We start from the raw sequence: 19,508 nt of genomic DNA, 5'->3' as shown, positions 1-19,508 counted from the left end.
AAGCCACACTTTTTTGTATGAGTTGAAATGATCATTTATGGTAATCTAGAAAATGTAAATAATTCTTCAAACTATTATTTTTCTCATATAAAACATGAATTTTGTTTCTTTTAGTCTAGTGTATGGATTTAGTTGCTCCAGAAGTGTTAAACTTGAGCCAAAATCTCATTCATTCACTCATTTAATCTTAAAAATAAAAATTGTATTATTTTTCTCCATTAATTTCAGTTTTTTAAACATGAATATTGTTTCTCTTAGTCTAGTGTATGGAATTAGTTACCCCAGGAGTATTCAACTTGAGCCAAACATTCATTTAACATACCTGGTTTTTGTTACCCCATTCCAGGGGGAAACTTAGACCACCATGTTTTTTATATTTTTTCAGGTGAAAAATTGTTCAAATAATTTTTTTATTACATGAAACAATAAGTCAAGATACAGACCCAAGTTTTGCACTAAGTTTCAAATCTGTAAATTGATTGGTCTAGATTCACCAGGTGTTTGAATTTTAAAAGTGGCCTAAGTAACCCCGTTTTACGGTTCTTTACTCCGCGGTAGAAGCTGGAAATTTTTCATTTCTAAAAAATTGAAAAAAACCGTAGAATATGGAAAAAATAACTTAACCAAAAACAATGAGTTCTTTAATATTTTTTGCTGTACAATTTTTTAAAATATTATAGGCCTATGACTACCTATTATATAGTGCGGTCCACGTTATAATGGCAGTGTTTGATTAGCAATGATATTGCTGTCCTTTTCTATCATTCAACAATAAAACGGTTAGCGCTATCTCTTTCTCGCTTTGCTCTGTTGCCAGATTTTTGCTCTGTCTTTTAACAATGTAGAAATAACAATTAATTAACAGAATATTTCTTCTTAATTATGAAAATTCATTATGAAATTGTTGAAAAATTTACAGTACGGTAATTTATTGCTTATAATAAAATAAAATTGATTATTTTGAACGAGAATGAACAGTTAAAGGTGCATACAGATATACGCGCCGCCAACATGAGCAATTCACTTTTAATAAGCTGACTATATCTGTATTTTTACAGAAACGGTGAGATACAGCTATAAAAAGCTTGGCATCAGCTGATTAAAAGTGAATTGCTGATGTTCGCGGCGCGTATAATCTGTACGCACCTTTATATTCCATCAATGAACCTGTATCAGATACCGTTAGCTACCGTCTATAGAAGGCATTGACAAGACAGGATCGGCTACGTTGTTCTCCTATCTTTCTTTACTGCCATTATAACGTGGACCTCACGTACATTCTTTTCCAGTGTAGAAATGAATCATTGATATATCATTCATAGTAAATTATATAGGCAAAAGCTGAAGAATATTTTTTTTGTATGCAATACCGAAAGCGCGTATATGAAATCCACATAATGACCACATACATAAATTCGGTCCCTGTATCCTCTGTTCCTGGTAAAGTACCGTATATGCCACCGTATAAATATCGTCGTTTTAGCATTCAGCACGATAAATAAATAATAGAGTACTGTTCATTCCATTTCCGTCATAGGTAGCATTATTATAGCCAGTACCGTAGTAATTTTTCCACTTGCTAGGTATGTATTTTGTCTTCTTCTCATAGATGATAATACTATTTATTATGTCCAATTCTCATAAATCTCATCCAATTTAAAACATTATTTCTTAATTTTTCTAAATTTCTGATATTTCTAGACAGTACCTACCTATTCTAGTGTTTCATTATGACTAGTAGTTCTGTGAACAGTAGACCTCACGCAGTATTCTCATCCTGATGTCAACTGTTTTAAATTTTAACAAAATCAGTTCACGTTTGAATTTGTATTCCATAATTTATTAATATTTATGTTAATTTAAACAATGAATAGAATATATTTCTATTCCAGAATTTATATAATATTCATCCAGCTCCGTGATAATCTTTCCATCTAATGGAAATTAATTTTTTCATCAAAAATAGAATAATTTCTTCAGCATTATTTAGTTCATTTGATTATTTTTAATCTCCTATTAAATTTCGAATGTGCATATTAAAAAAATATTTTTTAAAAAGAAATGCCATAGTAACAGAAGGAAGAGTTTTATCAAAACTTGGATTCGAAATACCTAATAATTAATAAAGCCTACATGCTATATAACTAAGTAACTATAAGTAGCCTAGGTATTAATATTGTGGCTTTAAACGTTTTTAAAGTTAGGGTACTCCTTATAAATTTTATAGTAATACAACTGTTACTATTCAACTTTTTTATTATAAGTTAATTGAGATAATCAATATTATTAAATTATCCAATACAACTTGAGCTAGAAGTATGTTGGAGCTAATAATCACTTGACAAAACACACATTCTGAATAGGTAATGAGAGAAGTTCGGTTGACTTTTTCGGAAGAGTAAGGCTGTGCTCATCATATTTGCGAGAATAAATATATAGTGGTTCAGTCTATAGATATTATTTGTGTATCGTATAAAGAAAAGTCTAGAGATACTTGGATAATAGTAGACACAGGAAACCTATCAAAGTAGTTTTGATTGAAATGAAGCTTGCTCGATTAGCTGAACTCTTCCCATTGTCAAGACTGTAAACCCTGGCGAAAATACTAGCACTGGCCAAGTTAGAAATTTCATCTGTGACTGAAAGTTTCACTGACAATTTTTGTACGTCCTTATTTCCTTGTTTCTCCATCATCTCTTTTTTCGTGAACAAGAAAGATTTCGAATCAAGCAACAATCCAAAGTTTTCATTGGTGTTTGGCCCGAGTAGTATGTTAGGAAAGACAGATGTGTCGTTTCCGGAGACATCCGCTCTCATTACAATGCTATTGAATTTAGTTCCGGTTTTTACAAAGGTGACACCATTTAGAGTCATTGGGAAAGGTGTGTAGTTTCTACGAACCGTGGCACCATCATTCAAGTTATCAGTTCTAAGGGCACATGAGGTTACACTATCGTTCATACAAGGAATTATTCCACATATTTGAAACGCTGCTTGCTTTGTGTTTGATCCACTGCCGAATTTCCTCCGTCCGTTGAAAACTGCCAATCGGTACCTATAGTTACCAAAGTTGTCCCCCCTCACATAATTACTGTCCATCAAAAACGCATCTTTCCTTGTATAGGTTGTAGTCATCATCACTGTGAAACTGCAACAGAATCCGTCTTGACACAACGTTTTATTGAGTACAGCCACTCCTTCCAACTTTGTGGAGTTTGAAGTGAGATTAGCCTCTGTGCCCAGGACTGTTGGCTTGATGAGTAGAGTCGAGTAACGTTCCACATCATCCCTGAGAACCTCCAAGACTTCTGGAGGCGGTTGCACTTTTTTGTTGGCGTTCTCATGGATGCTACGCAGTCTCTCCTCGATGTTCTCCAGACTCATTTCAGATCTCATGCTCGGCTGATTGGCCACTGCGTCTAGTCTGTATTTTTTGACAGTTGGCACAGTTTTCAGCCTTATCAGGTCAACTGAAACATAAGAAGGCATCATATATCACCAAATTTATTTGGTCCAATTTATCTGCATTTAATCTATTTTGAAAAAATATTTTTGAAGGTAATTCGATCAGTTATAATTAAAACTATGTCCTTGGAAAATGATATTGATGTTTGTTGATAATTGACTTTTGTGGTTGTAATAGTGTTTTAGTGGAACTATAAAGTATATTCATTCATGATTTTTTTGTTGGGGCTTCTCTAATCAAGAAAAATAAAAATCCAAATATCCTTTTTTTTAATTTTTTTACTCGCAACTTGTTCCAATAGTAATATCATTATCAAGTGAGTGAATAGATGTTGTGAGTGAAGAATTAAAAAAAATGTACTTTATATTTTTATTTTTCATTCATGAGTATATTATTTATATACCTATTCATTTATAATATTCATTTCAAAAATCTTTGGAGACGAATTAATTCATCGTCAGTACGGTACCCTGCAAAATATTTATACAACCATATACGGTAGGCCTATTTGTTGTAGCCTATTATCTACATGCATTTCACTGATTATTTCTAGTGTGGAAATTTCCTTCAGGTTTTTTCATAGGAAATTGGGATGACTTAGGATTATTCCCTCCTACACACACAGACTTGAAGTCTTGTAGAGGGTTTCCTTATATATCTTATTTGTAAATCTAATGCTCATTCTGTGAGTTATGTATCTTTCTGAAAAAAATTATTTTATTTGATAATAGGGAAGAAGATATAATACAGAAGATATGAACACATTTTCAATGTTAATAAATAGGTAAATCTAAAACTATAACCAAGTTAAAGCTGAAGTTTTGAAAATAAGTAATAATTCAGGTGTAGATTTTTTTTAAACTAATGATCAAAGTTTTCAATAGGAAAACATTACAAAGGTAAAGAAAGCGGGGCTTAGCCTATCCAAAGACAGAATAGCTTTCCGAATGAAATATTATATTATAAATTTCTCTTTTGAGATGAGTAACAGAATTTCTAGTCAAGTATTATTCTCTTTCCCAACTACTTTTGTAAATGGAATAATAGTTTATTGATAGTATTATCGATGAATATGAATGAGATATGGTAAAATTATAATATTAACAGTGGATTGAAAGTTACATTGATGACTTACTTTGGAAAGGAATGGTGTAGGTATCCTTGGGAATTTCCGCAATCAAAGCAAACGACTCGCTCTTCTCTGTCAACGAGTATTCCAAAGGACCTTGCAGTCCCTTGTAGATCCCTGATCCACCGTTGGCCTTTTCTGGATCATTGTAACCAGCCGAAATGAGAACACTGTTCATAGCATGTGACCATGCCCACTGTACTTGGTTTGCTGGAATGGAATACATATTAAAATAAACTTGGATAATGTGTGAAGAATAGATTGATGAAAGTGACATTTTCAAGATTGTATATGATAATCAGTTACCTATTTTGTTTAAGATGTTGCTCAAATCCTCAAATCTTTTCCAGCATGCTTTGGTAATCTGGATACTTTTTATAGATGAATAAGATATTGTAAAATTATAATATTAACAGTTTTATTAACAGTGTTTGTTTGGTTTTGGAACGGTAACAAACCTATCATGTTATAGTATTCACATATTTATAAAATATAATTTTAGTACCCTTTTTCTGAAATAAAATAATAAATTAAAAATACAAATCATAACTAATATTATACAATTAAAAGTACATTATACTTATTTATACTTATTATTACCTTCAAGTTATAATTTGTTATAACATTTTTTTTATCTATTATTTTTCAAATTTCAAAAAATATACTATAATTATATTCTATGTAAATATGTAGCCCTGAACTCATAAATTTTAAGAAGATTTATTTATCATCAAAATACCGTAGTACGGTAACACATTACATAATTTATATAATTATCATTATCTTGTTGGGACTTCCATTACATATGCCATCGACTAAGCATATATGATAATTCATATTGAGATTCCAGTTACAGAAGATGTCGAATTGAAATATATGAAAAACTCAAATTAATGAATAATTGAAAATAAAAATTTATATAGATTCATAAAATTGTTTACTCATGAATAAATTGTATTCATCAATTAAAACAAGACAGGAACAAATAAAAGGTATTAATCATCAATAAAATCGAACCTTTTGTATGGGAATGATAAACAAACTAGATCATTCTTATATATTACTTTATTGAAAAACTGTTCAGAATCAAAAGAAATTGTTCAGAGTATAATAATAATTGTATAGGCTATCGTAATGATTAGAGATTAACAAACCTATCATGTTATAGTATTCACATAGGCCTTATTTCACAAATTGATAGCATAATAAGTATAAGCTAACTTTAGATGATAGATTATTTGAATACTGGGGAAAATTAGGTAATAACAAGCGCCTTCTGAGCCTTTCCTCTAGCATGCGATTTTGATTTTATTGTATGCGTCAGCCTTACATAGCTGTTTACTAAAAAATAATGATTACCACATTAATACTGGTAATTCATTGGGTCTTACCAGTAAGAAAAGGCAGCTCTGAATACCACTTGGACGGATGTACGAAGTGTTTGATTTTGTAACTTCTGGCAAGAGTTATACCCGGCTCTTTGAATAACAGATCCTCTCCGGCCAGAATACCAAAAGTAACACCAAAATCTGTGAGGAAGAATGAATAGTCCACATCATTTGGACTATCCACTCCTTTATCTAATGCGTTGTATTTCCTGTATCTGAAAACAATAGAAAATGATGAGAATATTGAAAAAAAACTTCGTCAACAATGAGTGGAGCATAGAATTCAACGATATACCTCACTGAACCTATAGTGACAATCAATATTAATATAAGCATATAAATTATATTTGAAACTAGGAAAGTGAGCATTCATCGAAAGTAAAATCAATAGGAATGAAAATAGGAAATATTTATTTGGTAATTCTTGGAATTGATAATATAATATAATTAAAAAACAATAATAGATTGTATCAAAGAAAATACATATTTTGTTCAACTTAGGCCTACTATGCAATCAATTCACCACTTCTGTTAAAAGCAATTTATTGTTGTACTGTATTTTTTTTCATTTGTTAACTCGTGAATTGAGTTGATTATATAATGAAATATCAAAAAAGTACCTATAAAAATACAAATTTTGTTTAACTTACTTTGCAATTAATTCACCACCTCTGTTAAAAGCAATTGTTGTACTGTAGATTTTTGTTTTATTTGATGTGCTGTTGAAATCGGCTTCAGCTAGATTTACAACTAAATACACATGTGCATCCAGAGCTATACATGACAATGTTTTCAGGCCCTGAAAATGAAATAAACAATCATGAAGAAAATGTATGTGGGAAACATAGAATTGTGGGTTGTAGTATTTGGTATAGGAATAATCGATATAGTGTAGAATGTATGTGGATAAAATACAAGTATTAGTATAATTTCAGCAGAAATAAATTCACTAACATTCTTCTAGAGAAGTTTATATCTTTGATTGAAAAACTGTTCAGAATCAAAAGAAATTGTTCAGAGTATAATAATAATTGTATAGGCTATCGTAATGATTAGAGATTAACAAACCTATCATGTTATAGTATTCACATAGGCCTTATTTCACAAATTGATAGCATAATAAGTATAAGCTAACTTTAGATGATAGATTATTTGAATACTGGGGAAAATTAGGTAATAACAAGCGCCTTCTGAGCCTTTCCTCTAGCATGCGATTTTGATTTTATTGTATGCGTCAGCCTTACATAGCTGTTTACTAAAAAATAATGATTACCACATTAATACTGGTAATTCATTGGGTCTTACCAGTAAGAAAAGGAAGCTCTGAATACCACTTGGACGGATGTACGAAGTGTTTGATTTTGTAACTTCTGGCAAGAGTTATACCCGGCTCTTTGAATAACAGATCCTCTCCGGCCAGAATACCAAAAGTAACACCAAAATCTGTGAGGAAGAATGAATAGTCCACATCATTTGGACTATCCACTCCTTTATCTAATGCGTTGTATTTCCTGTATCTGAAAACAATAGAAAATGATGAGAATATTGAAAAAAAAACTTCGTCAACAATGAGTGGAGCATAGAATTCAACGATATACCTCACTGAACCTATAGTGACAATCAATATTAATATAAGCATATAAATCATATTTGAAACTAGGAAAGTGAGCATTCATCGAAAGTAAAATCAATAGGAATTAAAATAGGAAATATTTATTTGGTAATTCTTGGAATTGATAATATAATATAATTAAAAAACAATAATAGATTGTATCAAAGAAAATACATATTTGTTCAACTTACTATGCAATCAATTCACCACTTCTGTTAAAAGCAATTTATTGTTGTACTGTATTTTTTTTCATTTGTTAACTCGTGAATTGAGTTGATTATATGATGAAATATCAAAAAAGTACCTATAAAAATACAAATTTTGTTTAACTTACTTTGCAATTAATTCACCACCTCTGTTAAAAGCAATTGTTGTACTGTAGATTTTTGTTTTATTTGATGTGCTGTTGAAATCGGCTTCAGCTAGATTTACAACTAAATACACATGTGCATCCAGAGCTATACATGACAATGTTTTCAGGCCCTGAAAATGAAATAAAAAATCATGAACAAAATGTATGTGGGAAACATAGAATTGTGGGTTGTAGTATTTGGTATAGGAATAATCGATATAGTGTAGAATGTATGTGGATAAAATACAAGTATTAGTATAATTTCAGCAGAAATAAATTCACTAACATTCTTCTAGAGAAGTTTATATCTTTGAATGAAAGATTGTGAATTCATATTGCAAGTATGATTTTAAAGTCCGTGAAATATATTTTTATTTTTTTTTGCTGAGGCGTTTACATGGGTAATGAGGCGAATGATAATGAGAGATGAATGGACCTACTGCTTTAGGTGGGTTGCGAACCACTGGGAAACGATTTACAACTCATGAATCATATTCGGAGGAGTTGGCTGAAGCGGTCACCCTTTCAACGGGAGTATCAGGCGCGATGATTCTCAACTTATCTCTAAGCGATAGCTTATCAGCGCGACGACTGAGTCAAACCACTTCTAGAAGTGCGTTAATGGCTAAGCCCTAACTTGATGGCTTGATCCCTATAACTATCAATGGTAATAGTCATGACTGAGTAGGTTCATCGCTGGCCTGATAACCCATAGACCCCGAGTTTGAACCCAATTCTCACCAAGATATTTTTCTCGGGCCACCTCCTTTTTTAATGGATAAATTCAGCCTTTTGGTCTTGGTTGCATTCAACGTTAATTCACTACAGATGACCTGAAATTAATCAAGTGCAACCCTAAGAAGGCACACCAGACTTTATCCTGTGATATTGAAATAATTTTCATTTGTTCATGAAGTTGGAGATATATTTCTTTTATATAATTTTTTGTTGAGCTGGATTAAATTATAATGAAATGAGATGAGGTGAGGGTGTTGATGAATATATTACAGTTATTCAATACACAGAAATAGCTTTGCTTTGTTGATATAGCTATTCATAAAACATAAACACCATTGTAATGGAATGTATTTCCATTTTCAATAGACAGATTACATTCGGAAATTATGTTTGTTCTGTCTGATTATCGTTCGTTCTAATAAGAATGAAAATACTGTACCATTACTGTAACGTATAGTATGATAATTATCATAGTATAAAAAAATATAATTGACAACGAATAGGGTGAAATTATTTTCAATTTAATACGGTATGTTTATTCGAATTATTTTTCTGATTCTGAACTGAAATAACTATAGCCTAATACCGTGTACAAAAGAAGTTCAGCAAACCAATGGAAATAAAATATTTGTAAGTGGTATTTCTATTATATACTTTTGCACTCAAAATCACTAACTTGATGATATTTATTAATAATATGTCTTTATTAATAATAGACATATTGCTCCAATGCACGTACAGTGTTTTGAATGAGTTTAAAGTGATATTGAATTATTGAGAACAATAATATTTGTTGTCTTGTGCATGGTTCCGACATGATGAGACAGCTTGATTTTCATGAAACCATAAAGTCAAGGAAGTAAAATTCTGAATAAAGTGGAATCAAAAATAAAATCAGTGCTCTCAATTATTATGGAGAAGTTCAAAAATATCAATAAGTATTCGAACTGATAATATTTGATTAATATAAAAATAATTCCATTTTACCCTTTTTTAAACTTTTCTATATAAACACTATACTATAGTTTCATCTTTAAAACCAGTTTCAAACTTTTTTCAATAATATTGTATATTGTATTGTATTTTGATATAAAAATTACCACTTACCAAAGGGTACTTGTCATTGTGACAGGCTACAACATGGTCTTCTGCCCTTGGAATTCGCAGAGGAAATGGATCGTTGTCACCCTGCAATCCTGTTTCAGGAAATACTAACAAGTCTGGCTTCTGAAAAACAAATTAAAAAATTGAGGCTTGGTGTAACATAATGCGAATAATACCTCTGTACAGGTATTATTGGTAGGCAGCTCACGTAAATTTCAGAGAAAGGAGGGCAACAGACTAGGCTACGCTGTAAAAACAATCAAATTACAGTAACACACACACATGTTTGATTTTTTTAAATATATTACAATGCACTGTATCATTTGAAGAGAAATAGCTACACCGTATAGCTTTTTGATATTATCAGCTAGGAAGCTAGCTTCCATATTATTAAAATTAAGCTAGCTTTGATATTACTACCGTAGCTTTCCATAAAGCTGGAAAGCTATGAACTTCAAAAAGTGAACCCTTTTTCGACCAGTATTTTTAGTTTTGGATTGAAAATATTCCAATTATTTGTAACTGTCATTAATATTATTCCCCAGAACAGCTTGCAAGTGTGAAACTTTTTCACATTATTGAAGGCTTGCGATCCTTAAACGTGCCCACGCATTTGTACAATTAATTATTTAGGAATAAGAGTTGTCAAATGCTGTAGACCTATTAAAACTGCTTGGGAACTATTTAGATTTGGTTTTGAAGCATTGTTAGGCTCGTGACTTTACAAATGTTTAAAGGATTATAGTTATTTATTATTTCTTTTCCAATGTATGTAACAGTACCGTAACAGGTGAAAATGAGTATCAAAGCCACGGGTAGGCTACCGTACCTACCTCATGAATAACGTTTCCCTTTTAATGAACAATCTTTATTATTTTCTGTGATCAAGCGCAATACTATTTTGAATCATATTTTCGAACAAATGAAACATATAATTGAGATATAACGTTAGAAGGTAGATAGGAAATATTAGCCTACATATTCATACACGTACGGTACCTAGTACTTTAGTTGCAAAGCAATTCATATAGCCTTTCCAAGCTAGTAAAACTCTAGGCATACATATTTGAATCATTTTTTCAAATAAATAGCCTATATTATAATCACTTTCTTACTATTTAAAAGAACGTCTAGCAGTCAGATTGTATAATATTGTTTTTTGTCATAATAGTGTAAGAGTGTTTTAATAATAGGCAAAACAGTCCTTAATGAAAAACAACATTGAAAAAGTAGCCTATATTATTTAGAAGTTCTCTAATAAATTGTATGATTTGAGTCGATAGGAAACTCACCTTACTCGCACTCTGCATTAAGTAGCTGGTAAGCCTTGCATACTGCTCAATATTCAGGTAAAAAGCAAACTCTGGTTGAGTGTAGAATTTGTGTGGATTGAATTCAATGACTGCGGCTGTATAGGTTTCATTTTGTTGGTCAGCCTAACAATATAACAGGTTAGCAAAAGACAGTTGAATGATTATTATAAAAACAATCAACAATCGTAATATATTGAAGGAATATTCAAGGGCGAAGTGCTTGGCCAGGGGCTTGCACCTGGAATCATCATCAAGATAAGATGAGAATAATTGATAGGGGACATTTATTAACGATCTAGACCATATATAATAATTAATATGACATGGAAATAGATCACAAGCACTTATAATAAATAAGTGCTTATTATAAGCCACATACCAACTATATTATTATTTATTGATTTATTATTATTCATTTATTATTTTACAAAGACGACTTTCTAGAAGTATTTCAATCCTAGGTGATGATGATAATTTATAATTGAATTTAAATGTATTTGAATGAAAAATTCAACATTACAAATTTGAGATAAACTAGTCTAAACTTAACAAAAAATAATAAAAATAAAACAATAACATAATAGAAAAACTTGACTTATCAAAGAAATATGGAATTAAAAGACTAATCCTCTATAGGCACCACCAGCAAAGAAATAAATCTTTCCTGCTGGTGGGAGTATAAAAAAAACACAAGAGCAAGTTAAAAAAGGATCAATTAACAAAGAGAAATGAGTAAAATTATGGATTGTTAGAAGGATATAAACACAAAATTAAATGCAAAAGAAAGCCAATCAAATTGACGTCACCACTATTCCACTCCCAGCAAAAAAGGAACCTTTCCTCAATCCAGATATCAATAATTCTTTCACGAACTTTCAATTGGATATTGAATGGAAAAATATGAATGAATCTAGTGCTCATGAACGTAATCTGTCTTCTAATGAAGCTCATCAAATTGTGTACAAAATACATCTTTATGAACTGTCAGGTCTTTAGTTATTATAGAAAAATTAACCATCCTGATATATTTATCTTCGAAAATGGAGAGAATCTGTTCAACTATCTGTCGAGTTACTATTCATATGAAGATTTGTAATCGCATGCTACTTGAGAATATCATTCAAACCATATTCGATTAAAATACTTACTATTGAAAGTATTATGAGCTGGAAAAATAAAACCAAAAACGCTTGACACTTCAGCATATTTCACTCTTACAACTCAACTATTGGCTCACGACTAACTCTACCCAGAGATAATACATCATAATAACTGACTAAAAGCCTGTTTGAGTACCCTCTTATCTTCACATGTTTTTTTCAGGTTGAGATAACTTAATGCTAACACACCTTCTCAGCAACATCCGTTCAACTGTCAATATAGCAGTTCCCATCTCCCAGAAAGTGCCATTTCCATTTAATATAAATAGATAAAAAATAACCCTTTTCCAAATTATGATAGCGGCTACAGTGAGAAAATAATGAGTAACTGAATCAGTCACTACGGTGATAAGGAATTTGACTTGTTGTTATACCAAATGATCAATACGTATTTCATTGATTGTGTTACGGTACCTACATAAGAATCAGCTATACGACTATAACGGAAGTGTGATATACTTTTTTCCCAATCGCAAAACTGAGAAAACTGTAAGAAATTTGTGAATTAGTCTCAAATGTATGCAAATGTAATACGATTTGAATCGAGAATTCGAACATGGCCATACTAAATGCATTTAGTTGTAGCGATTAATAAAAATCAATAATTTTCTTTAATAATTATTGTTCATGAATAACTTACACTAGAAAAAAGTATATTTATTCATTCTGCATGATTATTAAATTCAATTTATCATTATTATATTTCGATTATAACAGTAGGCCTATATAGGTTTATATTATCCATATTATAAAGCATTTCAAAAAAAATATATATATACCAGTATATATATTTATACTGCTATATGCCAGTGAGACCCTAAATCTCAACAGGAAAGCTGATCAAGAAAATTCAAAGAAAGAAGAAAGGAAAATAATTAGAAAAATTCTGGGTTCGAGATTAACTGAGAATGGTTATAGATTACAGAAAAATAGCACAGTTGAGCAACATTCAAATATTGTAACAGACATGAGAAAAATACGTCTAAAATTCTATGGTCATATCATGAGGCTCCCTGACCATAGAATCACAAAAAAAGTAAAATATGTAGCTTATTCGCTTGCCTATGGAGGAAAATGGATTAGGAATGTTAAGAAAGATCTAGTTTTGGCAGGAATTACTGATGATGATGAAATTAAAAATAGAAATAATTTCAAAACAAAAGTGAACAAATGGGGAATTATTCCAGAGATAAAGACACCAAGAGTTGGCACAAGATGGAGTGAAGAAAGAAAAGCTGCATTTTCTCAGAGAATGAAAAGCTGGTGGGCGAACAAGAAAACCGCCAAGTCTAATAAAAATCGATGATCATGATTTTACTCAGCGTCTTCCACTTCGGGAGCTCGACGACTAATAATAAATAATAATAATAATAATATACGTGTAAATAAATATAAATGATCAACCATAGGCCTAATATGAATAAGCGATGAGATAAAATGTAATTAGTAGGCTGTTAATATGAGTTGAATAAAGGTCCAATTCCTATACAGTATTTTTGTTGTCTATAATATACAGTAATTATGTCGACTAAAGAAGGAGCTATAGCAGTTTTATAGCTATACAGTCGTCGATTAAGAATTAGACCTTCAGACCTATACATTATATGGCCTACTTTGAAAATTATTTCAGCAAAGTAGGTGTAAATTAAAAACTTATTCATTAACATAAAACTATATGACATATAGAGCAGAGTTGTAATTTTTCGCAAAAATGATGTGAAAGTTATATTATTACTGTAGGAGATGATGAGTTGGAATTCGAAAACAATGAATAAGAACAGTACAAACTAGTAAATGTTCATAAATAGGTACCTTAATATTTTTTGTTTGTTGCAGATTGTATGCGGCGTTTCAGTTTTGGTAATGGGAACCGTGGCGTTCATTCAGGAGCGAGGCAGCTTGAATCTTGGTCTGGGAATGCCAGCCGGAATTATCACAGTCACTGCCGCAGGTAAGTGAATCAGGGATAAATTATGAAGTCAAACTATATAGAACTGTGATTAGGTCCACTATAAAATTGCGTTATCAACTATGAAAGTACATTGGAACGATTATTAAACATCATCTCAAATATTATAACAATATTTTCATATTTTATATTTTTACAGGTTGAGGAAATTATAAAATTTAAAACTTTTATTAGTGGACTATCTAAACATGATGACCTTGATTCTTCGAGAATCGTCTATATAATATGTGTTTGAAATTATGCTATTGCCCTGACATTGAAAAATGAGGGAGCAGAGCATTCCAATTTGATTAACTAGTTAGTCTATAATATTGAATTCTATATAAATAGGTACAGATATAGGCTATAGTTGATAGTATATCTATACATTATCGATACATAGTTTAATTGATTTAAATATAATCATATATTATACATTAACTATACACCATTAGCGATAGCATTTCTGGAGAGTATAGCCTACATGGTGATTCAATCTTGAACGTGATTTTCTGTGATCTGTTGAAAATAAAAGATTTTCATTATAATTATAATTTGATTACTGATCTACCATACCTGAGTACTACTGGATGTATGACAGAGTTAACGAAGCAATTATTAAAAATATATTATTTGAAGTATCTTATATTAAATATACGACATTTATTAAAAACAAAATATTAACATTATCCTCAATATTAATACCGATATTCTCAGATGAAAATTAATGAGAAATTGGGATTTTCGTTTAATAATAATTGCCGTATATTATCCGATATTCTCACTTGATATTTTTCACTTCCAGAATCAAAATATCATATATAGACTTCAGTGGCGTAATCTCAAGGCTAGCGTCGAATCCTAACTAGTTGAGAAATGGATATTATTGCAAGTGTATTATTCATAGAGGTAGAAAGTTTTGTAAAAACAGTAGTACCTAGCGTGTGCAATGCGGCGTGACAAGACCAAATACGCCGGAGTGCTAACCCGAGTTTTGAGTATACGCCCCTGAGACTTGGGTAGGCCTAATCAAATTATTAGACGAAGTCTACATCAATCGCGAAGATTGTTTATCATCATCCTCAATATTAATACTAATACGGTATCTCAATTTCCAAAATTGGAATATCATTTGTGCTCAATAAAATTTGTCTGACAATTAATTGGATGTTCATGATACAATTATTATCATGTAGCATCAAGTCACACCAGTCATTATATTCATATTATTTAATTCAAATAAAGAAATCAACATGGATGTAGGGTTGTGAACTTCGTTTCAGTTGATCTCAACATTATTCCCTTCCTGTGATTTTAATTATAGTGAACTAGCGGGTAAGGTGTCCTATAAAACAGTTTTATAAGGTCTCTAAAGCAGCACTAATGCGTATTAAACTGTTGTTTAAACTACAATTTATTATGTAGCTGAAAACATGAGTGTTGAATTGATTGCGTTTGCTTGCAGCTGTGAGCATCCACACGAGCCGCGGCTTCAGCGGCTACTCGCAGCCGAACTGCGTGCCGCAACTGCGCTTCCTGGGCCCCACTGTGCGCGTGGCCATTCCACTCACCTGCCTCTGGATGTGCTCCATCACCCTGCACACCGTTCTCTCCATCCTGGCAGTGGTGTCGCTTGTCACGTCGCCCGACACCACCGTGCTCGCTGCCATCCTGCTCTTCCTCTCCTTCCTGTGTCTGCTGGCCGTCGTTCTGATTGTGCGGATCGACTGCACCTACGACCCCGACTGACCGGGACTCGCCTCGGAACTGCCGCCGCCCGCCGTCAGTGTCATCGGCATCACTGCCGGCATATCCACCGACAGGCCTAGTCGGGTTGCGTGGGTCGTTTAAATGTTCTAATTTCTCATACCAAAAACAAGGTGTCAAAGGAATTTGTATGTAGCCTATAAATTTAATTAAGAATGTTTTGGATCCAGTCATGAAATGGGTAATTTGATGAAATTTTATTTATATGTATTCTGAATAATATTTATTTTATCAACTTGAGTATAGGAGCAAAACCAGACAAACCACTTTCATTTATATTGGTGTGTGAATAGAATTTCTAGAACAAATGAAAAAATCTGGTGTGGCGCACTCACACAACTTTCCTTGCCGTTATGAAAATTGATCACCTGACGCTAGTGTTCTCGCGCATCCCAAGTCTACTATTCAAAGATATGAGACAGCTGGTGATAGATCAATAACGCTGGAAACACACGAGGTCTGCTATCTCTTCGTAGTGAATGATTAAAAAGAACCAACAGTTGCCAACAGTTTTCAATTTGATAATCACATTTTCTCGAATTTATCAAGCTTATTTTCAATTTTAGGTGGAAATGTTACTGGACATTAATTGCAGAGATTTTCATGCTCAATCTTTTCCACTCAAAGTTTTTGACGTGACAACGTCTTATAAATTGGTTTGCCGGGTGACACTTCAAGAAACTGCGTTACGTTCCCACGTTATGCGCTCACAATGAGAGCGAGTGAGAGCGTTCGTTTCGGTTCACGGTCGTCTGGAAAGAGCACGAATAGGAGCAGCGGCGAGCAACCAGCAGCGACCCGAAGCATTCACCTGGAGAGAGAATGAAACGGAGCTGTCAACCTGCGCAGGCGCCGCAAGCAATCTCCTGCAACTGCGCCACTACTTGCGCCACGAATATGAAATTCAGTGCGAGATTCTTTGTATAAACTATAAATAGATGTTTTAAATATAATTCTTTGTATAAATAAATGTTTTAAATTGTTATTATTACTCCATCCTTCTTCCTACTATACGAATGAATATTATTAATATTAATATTATTTTACCACTCTAAGTCGTTGTCACGTAAAACTTTCGCCCGTATACCGACTTTACAGGCAACCAAACTTTTTGATTGGTTGCAACTATTATAATGTGTTTCAATTGTGTCAGCTGATGATTTAAACCGGGATTTGAGAAGAAAGCGACCGTTGTTGAGAGTTTTGAAGTGAATAGAAGGGAAAGATTTCCTTAGGTGGTTTATTTATTTCCTTCTATTGGTCAATACTATAGCCTTCTAGTGTAAAGGCTAACAAGCTAATTTTTTTCTATTCTAAAATACTAGCCTACTTGACATTGAACAGTGAATTTCTCATTAGAAACTCTTATTGCTATTGTTCAATCAATATGTACACTACTTATTGACTGCGGCACTATAAGGTGTTTTATATAACAAACAAAGGTAGATGGTCTGTGTGAAATAACAGTTCCCGATATGATACAATTTATGGCCCAGTTGCACAAAAGCCGGTTAAATTCAAATAGTGATTAATTTCACGAGAACCAATCAGAGAAGACCATTTTGAATAGACGGCTTCTCTGATTGGTTCTCGCGAAATTGATAAGGATCAATATTCAATCAGAATAGAGCAAGCCAAGTTCCTTGAAAACTCCCAGGATATCGACTCAGTATCATGCTTGAGTGATTATTCATGAACATGATTTATAATACGGTCAGTTTTAAATTATAAATGTACGGATGTTAGATCACCATGAATAAGATAAGTAAAATTAAATTTTGTGTATGATTGTTAGCCATTGGGCGACAAGCGTTCCTTCCAGGGAGAAAAAGGTACACTTTTGTCTCCTATAGAGAGGTCTACTATAGAGAGGTTGACTTCCGCCTTGCATTGCTACTGTTAGGCTGGTTGGAAATCATTCCTCAGAGTTTGGACATAGGCAATCAAATACATAGTGAAACACATGCAGTGGAAAAATTCTTGAAACAGTTCAGTTGACCAAAAATCAGAACTCCAAATATTATTAATAGTTTCAAATGATTCCATAGGAATGAAGCATTTTATAAATATTGTTGATAATCATCTTCTTGAGAAAGTTTTTTAATGCGACTGAACTAATTAAAATGTTATAATAGAATATACAATAGCCTTAAAATATGTAACAATGAGCTATTATTTATAAACATGGAATTGAATATTAATTGCGAGCCTGAATTTGTCTAGAAACACACCAGCTTAAGAGAAAAAAAAATGTTTTTCCTTCTTCTCCAACCTATTTTTATGAAATAAAATAGATTTTGAACTGAGAATTCATATAAATTCTGATAAATCATGGAGGGTTATGTGGACAATATTTTTTTTGGAAATTATAGCTTTGTGGGTGTCCAGTGTGTGATCTGTGGAGCAATGTGTAAGCACAAAATTTCTGAGAAACTTTCTCGCTTTCACCACCTACTTATCATTTGAAACAAAAAAGTTTCTAGCATGTCGAAAATTTCATGTTTTCTGCTCGAAATGTCTCGACATTGACAAACATAATCATTAATTAGAAAATAACTATAGGTCGGATAAAAACTATCCAGACACCATTCTCCCCGTTAATTTGATATAAAATTATTATGCATGACGACGCCCCATGATTCTGAGAGAAGTGATATTCAAAAGAAAAACAAATTTTCGCGATGTTTCCAATTTTATCATACAAGTTAAATTTGCTTTTGATCCTTCAACCCAGAAACTTTCCTAGCACTACTAGGATATCGGGGATGATATTCTACATCCAATTCTGACGTTGAATTGGAAATTTAAGAAAGTTGCAATTTTACACTAATTGGCAACCATGTAATTTCTTGGGATGGAGGGCCAAGTCTCAACTTATTTTACACAAACTATAAAACATTGCACGATTCAAGAAACATATTCCCTGATATCAAGATGTGTACATAAAGAGAGCAACTGGGTGACACCATAAGGCATCGCTAACTTGATTGCTCTTCAAAATACGCAGTTGAATGTATATTTTTCATCAGTGTCGAATGTGTTCTTCAAAGTGAGGTGATAGCAACTGAACTAATCATCACACTTACTGACAACGATTTTTGGGTAACCAAGTATCGTAGAAATGTATGTGAATAAAACTTGAAACAGACCTTTAGCTAGGTGTATTTCGGCTCCTACAGTATGTACATTCTTTTCCCCGTATACAATCCAATGAAACTGCTTGAGATACGAACGTTATATAATAGATATAATATATTAACATTCTCATCTAGGGAGAGCACCTTTCCGAATACAAATTTCTATGACAGTGATGAGACTATATTTATATATTATTCCAATTATATTCAGCAAGTGATTTTTGTTTGTATGATGGATATAAAAAACTATTATAACGATGTTGGTGAAATTTAGATTATAAATATTTCACAAGAATAATCTTATCCTCAATTGCCGTGTAGCGAAGCACGGGTGCACTGCTAGTGGATTCATAAATGAATATGGAACTCATGAATTTGTGGCAAATCATATGAT

General features: G+C 32.3%; 2 protein-coding genes across 13 annotated transcripts in view; one reads left to right on the top strand and one right to left on the bottom strand.

Moving 5' to 3' along the window:
• The window catches only part of LOC111057346, a 214,491-nt gene extending 198,109 nt beyond the window's left edge, over positions 1–16,382 (top strand). For 11 of the 12 annotated variants that reach the window (XM_039434059.1, XM_039434053.1, XM_039434058.1 and 8 more), the window contains 2 exons: positions 14,099–14,213; positions 15,676–16,105. In XM_039434059.1, the coding sequence (XP_039289993.1) occupies positions 14,099–14,213; positions 15,676–15,959 (399 nt within the window). In that variant the 3' untranslated portion in view covers positions 15,960–16,105. Of the gene's footprint in view, positions 1–14,098; positions 14,214–15,675 lie in introns of all 12 variants that reach the window. The other variant, XM_039434057.1, reaches the window with a different exon arrangement.
• Positions 2,071–12,464, bottom strand: LOC111057342 (vanin-like protein 1). The gene is made up of 7 exons (XM_022344768.2): positions 12,251–12,464; positions 11,082–11,225; positions 9,793–9,912; positions 7,930–8,078; positions 7,289–7,500; positions 4,602–4,805; positions 2,071–3,470 (listed from the first exon to the last, which is right to left on the bottom strand). Exons 1-7 carry the CDS (start codon positions 12,305–12,307, stop codon positions 2,485–2,487), a joined length of 1,872 nt encoding a protein of 623 aa, XP_022200460.2. The 5' UTR covers positions 12,308–12,464; the 3' UTR covers positions 2,071–2,484.
• Positions 16,383–19,508: the final 3,126 nt, after the last annotated feature.

The sequence above is a fragment of the Nilaparvata lugens genome, chromosome 8, assembly GCF_014356525.2.
Source record: "Nilaparvata lugens isolate BPH chromosome 8, ASM1435652v1, whole genome shotgun sequence".
NCBI classification, from domain to species: Eukaryota; Metazoa; Arthropoda; class Insecta; order Hemiptera; family Delphacidae; genus Nilaparvata; species Nilaparvata lugens.
Note: the sequence above shows the minus strand (reverse complement) of the source record. Positions and strands in the feature narration are given on the sequence as shown.